At 63.5% G+C, this 7844-nt stretch overlaps 1 protein-coding gene across 1 annotated transcript; it reads right to left on the reverse strand.

Annotated features, from left to right (window-relative positions):
- Positions 1–2371: 2371 nt before the first annotated feature.
- On the reverse strand, positions 2372–7020 carry LOC131584058 (START domain-containing protein 10-like). The gene is made up of 6 exons (XM_058848810.1): positions 6856–7020; positions 3714–3861; positions 3515–3618; positions 3306–3423; positions 3076–3128; positions 2372–2584 (listed from the first exon to the last, which is right to left on the reverse strand). Exons 1-6 carry the CDS (start codon positions 7018–7020, stop codon positions 2372–2374), a joined length of 801 nt encoding a protein of 266 aa, XP_058704793.1.
- Between the last annotated feature and the right edge of the window lie 824 nt (positions 7021–7844).

Raw genomic sequence — 7844 nt, forward strand, 5'->3', positions numbered from 1 at the left:
ATCCTGCCCCAGCGGGGGCACGCTGGACACGGTGTGTGGCCAGGATGGGGCCCGTGCCACGCTCCCGCTGCCCCCGATCCATCAGGGGCGGCTGACATCACCGCCTCCGGGCTAATCTCCCGTCCAGCAGCAGCTTCCCGTTTCCTTTCCAATCTCTGCGCTCGGAGCCGGGCAGGAAAAGCGCCCAGCTGGGCTCTCGTACGAGGCCGCAGCCCCCGCGTGTCTGACCCTCACCCCACCGGGCTCTGGGCCACCAAAATCCCAGCGAGGGCCCCCGGGGGGCTCCGAGCCCCTCGCACCCTGCCCTGCGCCGTGCCTCGCTCGGGATGCCGGTGGCCGGTCCCTTTCCTGTTTGTGCCACAGGAAAACCACATCGTTCCGAAAGGAATCACCGTGCTGGGGCTGCTGGCAGCCCACGGTGCCCCGCCAGTTTCGCCCTGGCTCGTACGGGGGGCCAGAAGCTCTCCTGCAGCCCGCTGGATGCGGAGCAGCGACAGGGACAGCCCCTGTGCCACCGCCATCCTGCTCATTTTGGGCCACATCCCGGCTGAGGTGTCACCCAGCCCGGCACAGCTTTCCCTGGGGCTCTCACTGCTCAGGCAGCAGCTCCTCCTCCCACTCAGGGCTGGCTAAAAATAACCCCCTGCCAGAGCTGCAGCCCGGATCCTGCGGAGAAACATCCAGGGAATGCCGAGGGATGAGGCTGCTCCCCGCAGGGCTGAGGCTGGGTCTCTACCCCAGCACCCTGCGGGCTCGGCTGCCACTGGGCTCTGCCCCATCAGGGCAGCACCCGGGGGTGATTTTCCACCGTTCCCAGCTCTGCCAAAGTGGTTTTGGGGCAATTTGGGGCTGGGATGTGTCTTTTGACAGGTAAAATAATCCCTGTCTGCTGCCAGAGATGGGAGCAGAGTGGAGACGGAGCAGCTGTCGCTGTGTGCGGTGAGGTGCGAGCTGCACATTCCCTGTCCTTGTTTTCTACATTTTCCTTTCCAAGGTGGCTTCTGTGCAGCCAGCCCAGCTGCAAAGCCCGGGATCCAGCTGTCCTGACAGCCAGGACCTGCTGTCCCCTCCCCAGCACTCTGCAGGTGTGTGTGATGTCTCCCAAAGAAGCACAGGGGACATTTCTGACCTCACAGGGTGGCTAAAGGGGGACAGCAAATATCCATTCCTGAGATATTGGGGTGGAGAAAAGCTCCAGGTGTGCTGGAAGCACACACAGGGCAGCTCTGGAGGGGGACCAGGGTGTCAGGGGGCCCAGGGGTGTGAAGCTGGGCTAGAGGGACCCCAAAAGCTGCAGTGACATCCCCATTTGCACTGACCTTGCACAGACCAGGCTCAAACCCAGCTGGGGACAGAACCCAGCTGCCTCCAGCAGCCTCGGAGGGTGGGGGCGAGGAGTGGGTGGAAAATCCCTCATTTGTCAGCGTATTCCCACGGCAGTGCCTGTCTAGACCAACTTCCCGTTGTCCGGTGGAAGCTGCCCCGTGCCCACGTGCGCTCACGTGGGGGTGCAGAGCCCAGCATCCCTCTGTCCTGTCCTGCTGTGGCCACTTCTGTCCCTGCTGAGGGTCACCCCAGGGTGCTGGGGCTGCATGGATGGGCCCTCCTGTCTGACTCAGACCTGGCTGCCTCTGGGTGGGCTCCGTGCCAGCCCCCTCCCCATCCTGTGCCAGCCCCATGAGCTCTCACACACACCAACCCCTTTATTGTTGTGCCACAGCAGCGGCGATCGTTGGGGGAGTGGGGACATGGGAGGCCCAAGACCCCACTGCCAGGACAAACCCCACAAACCACCAGGGGAAGGGGTCCCCAGAGCCAGCTGGGCTAGAGCCAGCCTGCAGAGGTGAGCCTGGTGCTCAGGAGAGGACCTGGGAGGGCTCCCTGAGATGGGGAGGGGTCACACTAAGCTTGGAGGGGAGTGGAGAGCTGGAGTGGGTCCAGCCTGACCTTGGGGTTGGCAGAGCTGGACCTCAGGCTGGATGGGGTCAATCCAAACCTTGTGCTGCTGCAAAACCTGAGCACACAGGGAGCCTCACAGAACCCCCACTTCTGGGTCTTTGAGGGTCTTACAGAGCCATATCCTGGAGCCAGGAAAGCTCCTGCCCACCTCAGCCTCTCGGAACACGCGCTGCCAGCGCTGTCTCCTGCGGGGACACCTCCATGGGCACAGGGAGCACCAGGCTGCCCACCCTCCCTGTGATGCAGATCCCACGGGACATTTCCCCACTGCCTGGGCAGGGAGGTGGAGGGGGGTCAGTGATGAAGGAGCTGGAGAGCAGATGTGACTATTGGGAAGCAGGGAGCCAAATTCCCAGCTGTGCCCCCTGGGTGCCAAGCCTCGCTGCTGAGGGGATTCCCCTGCACGGAGGGCTCAGGCCTCGTGGTCGCTGGTGCTCAGGTGCTCCTCAGGCAGCCCGGTCTCGTCGATGTTTTCCAGGGAATCCGCATGCTGCACGGAGAGCTCGGCCAGGCTGACGCTGGGCAGCGTGTTCTGCTCGGGGTACACCCAGGGCTTGTACTCGGGGTCGTGCCGGCGCTTCCACTCCGGGTACTTCAGCCCAGCCTTGTAGATCTTCTTCATCGCCTGTGGGCACAGTGGGGCTGGGGCTGGGGCGCCCTGGGCTGTGAGCATGGCTCCCAGCTCCCCCATTGCAGGTTTTGGGGTGTTGGGAGGGGATGAGGGCCTAGCTGCCCCAGCAACATGCCCAGTGTGTGCTCTGTGGCACCCAGAGCTCATCCTGGGAGCCCTGCATCACTCAGCACCCATCCCAGGAGCCCTGCATCCCAATCCTGTGAGCCTTGGATTACTCAGGACCCGTCCTGTGAGCTCTGGACCATGCAGCACCTGTCCTGAAGGTCCTGGATCACCCAGGACCTGTTCTCTGAGCTCTGCATCTCCCAGCATCTGTCCCATGAGTTCTGGGCCTTCCAGCATCCATCCTCAGTGTCCTGGGTCATCCAGCACCCACCCTGTGGGCCCTGGATCACCCATCCTGGCCCCAGCCAGGGGAAATTTGGGCAGCTCATCCCCGCTGCCCGTGACTCCCACCACCAGCCATGTGTCCCCTTCCTTACCTTCGGTGCCACGAACTGGGACACGCGATTCACCACCCACTTTGGCAGCGACCCTGCAAGAGCCCAAAGCCCTCGTCACTGGGAGCAGCAGGGCCAGCCCCAGGGGAGGCACCAGGAGCCCGCAGCACCCCCAGGGCTGGGGTGGACACCACTTCCTCCTCATTCCTGGGTGCCTGGGTGATGGAGAGCCAGGAGGCTGAGCTCTGAGCTCCCCTCCTGCGGGCACTCACCACGAGGGTCCACCTGGGTGAGGTAATAGAGGATGCAGGCACCGTCCCCATTGGCCTTGATCAGGTACCCGGTCTGCAGGGACACGGCCCTCACGAAATCCTTCCTCGGTGGGTATTTCTGGGGAGAGATTCCAAGCTCTTCAGAGCCTGCCCAGCCCTGCCCATGCCGCGGGGAGCCCTGCCGGGGCTGGGGGCAGCCGGGGGCTCACCGGGTGCTTGACGCTGTAGTTGATGATCATGTAGTCATTGCCCAGGGGCAGCCAGGAGCGCAGCGTGACGAAATCACGGTTCTTCAGGGGGCTCGGGCACTTCCCTGCGGGCACATCCTGTTAACCCCAGCCCCCCCTGCGCACCCACGGGGGCCTGGGGCTGGGCAGGGGGTTCTCGGGGGTCTCAGGGGCTGCTCACAGGAGTAGTATCCAACATCAGCGTTGACGGTGAGGCGGCCGATGTCGTAGGTCTCGATCATGTTGGAGTCCCATTTCTTGCGGTAGCGGGTGTCGTGCAGCACGTCATAGAGGGTCTCGGCAGGAACGTCCTTGCAGGAGATGCGGGTCTGTGGGGAGAGGGGCGGGGGGCAGCAGCCATCCCCGGAGCTGCTCCCACCTCAGGGACGAGGACTTTGGGCTGTCCCCTGCCCATGGAGGATGCTCTGGCACATGTGATACAGGACAGCCCCGGAGCCACCACTCCTGCAGCTGAGTGGGGCCAGAACAACCCTGTGCCCTCAAACAGATGGTCCCGGTGGCCAAAGGACACAGGCCCTGATGATTTGTGGTCCCCAATACAGCAGCTGGCACTTGGACATCCCTCGGTACCCAGAGCAGAGGGAGTTCCCGTGTCCCAGAGAGTTCTTGGCAAAAAATAAAAGGCATAGGAAAACGCCACAGGCTGCAGGGATCAGCTGTAGGACATGGCCAGGGATGGGCACCGACCACCTTTCAGCAAAGCACCTTAATCCCCCACCCTTTCCCTTCCTGGGGTCCTTTCTTAAACGTCCCATGGGAAATTCTGCACATTCCCCAAACCCTTTTTGGATTTCCATCATGAATCTCAGACCCTGAGGCAGAAAACCCCATGCTCAGCTGGCAAGGTCACGCAGGAAAGCTCTGCCACTGCCCCCCTTTGGTGCCTGTCCCCTACCCCATGTCCTTGCAGGGCTAGCAAAGGGCTGCCCGTGCCCCTTGACGATGCTCTGGGGTGCGGGGTCCGCTCCCGGGGGGCCCGGCTGTAACCGGAGCCCCGGAGCTGCCCGGCCGCGCCAGCCGTGCATTATTGATGAAGGCGGCTGGGAGGAGGGAGATGTCATCTGCTCCTCGTTAGAGCCCTTGCATCTTTGATGAGGTGCCGTGTAACCGGAGACGGCCCTCTGAGCGCGGCAGGTCCCATCAATCTCGGGCGAGCTTTCCCCTGGTGGCCCGGGTCTGGTTTAGTGCCCGGCATGCTGGACCCGTGCCCAGGCCGGGCTCGGAGTGTGCTGCAGTCCCCAGAGCACCGGGGGGAGCGTGGGAGCACCCAGCCCCCTCCTCCTGCTCCTCCTGCAGCCTCCCAGCTGGGTCTGGAGCTGCTCCTGCTGCAGGGTGAGGGATTTTTCCAGCTGCAGGTGGAGCTCATGGGCCTCCTGGAAGCTCCGGTTGTCGCAGAGGGACCATCGCGGTCTTGCACCCAAAATTTCCCCACTAAAGCCTGTTCAGGGCTCGGATGAACAGCCCTGCCAGGCACAGCAGGTGGGATGGGGAAAGCACAGAGCCCAGACCCATCCACAGGGATGTAGGTGGAAAAAATCCAAAGCTCCAGCTGCTCAGGGGATCTCTGGGATAATTAACTCCCTCAGTTAACGGGCAGAGCGAGGCTCTCCTGAGGTTCTGCTGACTGTGCAGCTCGGGCTGGCTGGCATCCTCCATCCCATGTTTTGGGAAGGGACTCCGGGCAGTGCCAACCCTTCCACCGCACCCAGGCGCCCTCCAGGGCAGGAAAAAATCCCATTTTTGCACTGAACCAGGCTGGGTGATGGTCCCTGACTCCCCTGGACCCGCCTGGGGTCCCCTCTCCTTGGGGCTCAGCGGTGGCAGGGGGGACATAACTGCACTCCTTCCGAGGGTTGGACTCCAGGGCTTCCTGCCAGCCTGTCCTGGTCACTCTGAGCAACACCCACCTCTCCAGTCCAGATCTCACCCATGTGGCGACACCGAGACCTCAGGAAGCCCTGTCCAAGGTTGGACCTGCTGGATCTGCCCTCGCCCACAGAGCCAGACCTCTCCCTGCACAGGCAATCAGGCTGCTCAGGCGTGATTTATCCTTGGCAGGTCCTTGCTGCTGTCCCCACCGCCCTCCTCCTCTGGGACACGGCTTCCAGGAGCACATTCTCCATGTCCTTCCCAGGGATGGAGGTGACACAGCAGCCCACAGTGTCCCGGAGCTTCCTTTTGGGAGAGGAATGTGATGTTTGCTTCTTCCCAGGTGTCAGGACCTGCTGCAGTCACCAGGGCTTTTCAAGGAGGTGTTGGCCTGTCCCCTCAGCACTCCCTGCTGCTCTGCATGCCCAGCTGGCCTAGATGCTCCCTAATCCAGGTGCAGAAGCTCTTCCCTGGCTCATGGCAGAAGGGAAATGTGTATTGCAGCTCTGCCAAGAGTGCTGCTCTGCTCCTCCCCCCGGCCCTGAAGGGTCTCTGTCCACGGCAGCAGCGTGTGCCCAGCTCCTCCTTGTGCTGCAGGAGAGGCGCTGCTGTGTGTTCTGTGCTCAGGGCAGCGGTGGGAGAGCCTCCTGTTCCCTCCTCCCCACCTCCCTGTGCCTTCCCTGCTCTCCAGGCCATGCCAACCCTCCTGGCTGAACGCTCTCCAGCAGCTGGGCTGTCCTGGAGGTTTGATGTTCTGCCTCTCCTGCCTTTGGCAGATCGTGTCCTGGCCCAAGAGCCAGGATTCTCAGTCACCAGAAAAGCCAGAGCCACCATGGGCTCACCCTGTGCCCCCAGCACCCTGCAGCCACTCCTGGTGTGCCCAGGCCCACCTGGCAGCGTCACCGGGGCTGTGCTGATGGATGACAAGGTACCTGAGAGATGGCTGAACCTCCTTGTCCCTCTGCAGCACCCCAGACAAGCCACAAACCTCCCAAAGCAGCACCTGGGGCTCCTACAGGATCTCATCCCGTGAGGATGTGAGGGGATGTGCCCCAGGAGGGCAGAGCTGGGCAAAGGACCCCAGGGACTCATCCTACGAGCCCGGCTCGTGTCCGGGGGCTCCCGGCAAGGCCATCTCCATACTGTAATCGATCCCAGGGCCTTCCCGCCTGTGTCGGGGTCGGGGGCAGCCACCACGTGAGCCCACAGGGCAGGAGGCTGCGGGGATCCCGGCAGGTAAAGCCCCGGGACGGGCGGCGGGAGCCGGTGGAGCAGCTGGGAAGCACCTTTGGGGGTCTAACCCTGCCAGCCCTGGAATTGTGGGCAGAAAAACCCCCCGGCAGGCCGGACTGTGCATCTCCAGCATGGGGAAGTCCCCAGGGACCCTCGGGAGCCGCCGGGCATACGGCTGGGGCAGGGAAGCGTCTGCTTACCTTGATTTTCTGCACGGTGCAGCTTTCCTCCTGGCCCTGACTCCACACGGTCACGCCAGCCTTGTTGTACCGACAGTGCCAGCCCTCCAGGCTCTCGCACTGATCCCTGAAGGAGCTGAAGTCGGAATCATCAGGGATATAAACCATCTCCCCTCCTCTGGACATGGGGCTGAGCTGCTGCCCCCGGCCGCGGGCACCGCCTGCGGGCAGCCTCCGCCTCCCCTCCCGGGAAACCCAGCTCTGCCCTTGAGCTGTGCCTCGCTGGGTGCCCGCTGCGGCTCACATCATCCTGCCAGCGCCCAGCCCGTGCCCCTGCAGCGGGCCCCGGAGCCGGGATGGGCAGGAGCCGCAGGCAGCCCGGCCACGCCGCGCGGGGCTGGAAGGCTCCTTGGCTGCAGTTGCTATCGCAGCTGCCGGGAGCTCAGATGTCTCCCCGGGCTGGCTCTCCAGCATCACATTTCTCTCCGCTGACTGTCAGCTCCTCTATTATTCAGCAGGTAGCAGCACGCAGGTGGCTCGGCTTTCAGGGCACAGCTGCCCCCGGCTCCCCGAGCCCCCCGTGCTGCCACCCCTGCCGTCCCCTCGCCAACGCCCCAGCAATCTCTGTGCCTGATTTTGCAGCACCGGCTGCCCGGGAGGATCAGCTGATGCAGCCCCGGGATGTGGGCCAGAGCGGGCCCTGGACTGGGGGCACGGTCCGGTGCACAGGGCCTCGGCTCTCAGAGTGTCCTGGGGCTTGGAGTGGGCTCTGGCGTGGGAAGGGAAAGAAATTGGAGGTTGCCTCACAGCAGGATGCACCCCTGGGGGTGTCCAGCCCCCCCTCCCATCTGTGCACCAGCACAGGAAAGGTCACCCATGGCTTAACCCAGCCTGGAAGGGTGGTCTTGCCCACCTCGGTCCCACAGCTGTGCCACCTTCCCGGGAGAAAATATCAATTCTACTGCCCAGCCTGCAGCTGCAGTGAATGTCCCTTGTCCTTTGGTGCCAGC

This window comes from Poecile atricapillus, chromosome 13, assembly GCF_030490865.1.
Source record: "Poecile atricapillus isolate bPoeAtr1 chromosome 13, bPoeAtr1.hap1, whole genome shotgun sequence".
NCBI lineage: Eukaryota > Metazoa > Chordata > Aves > Passeriformes > Paridae > Poecile > Poecile atricapillus.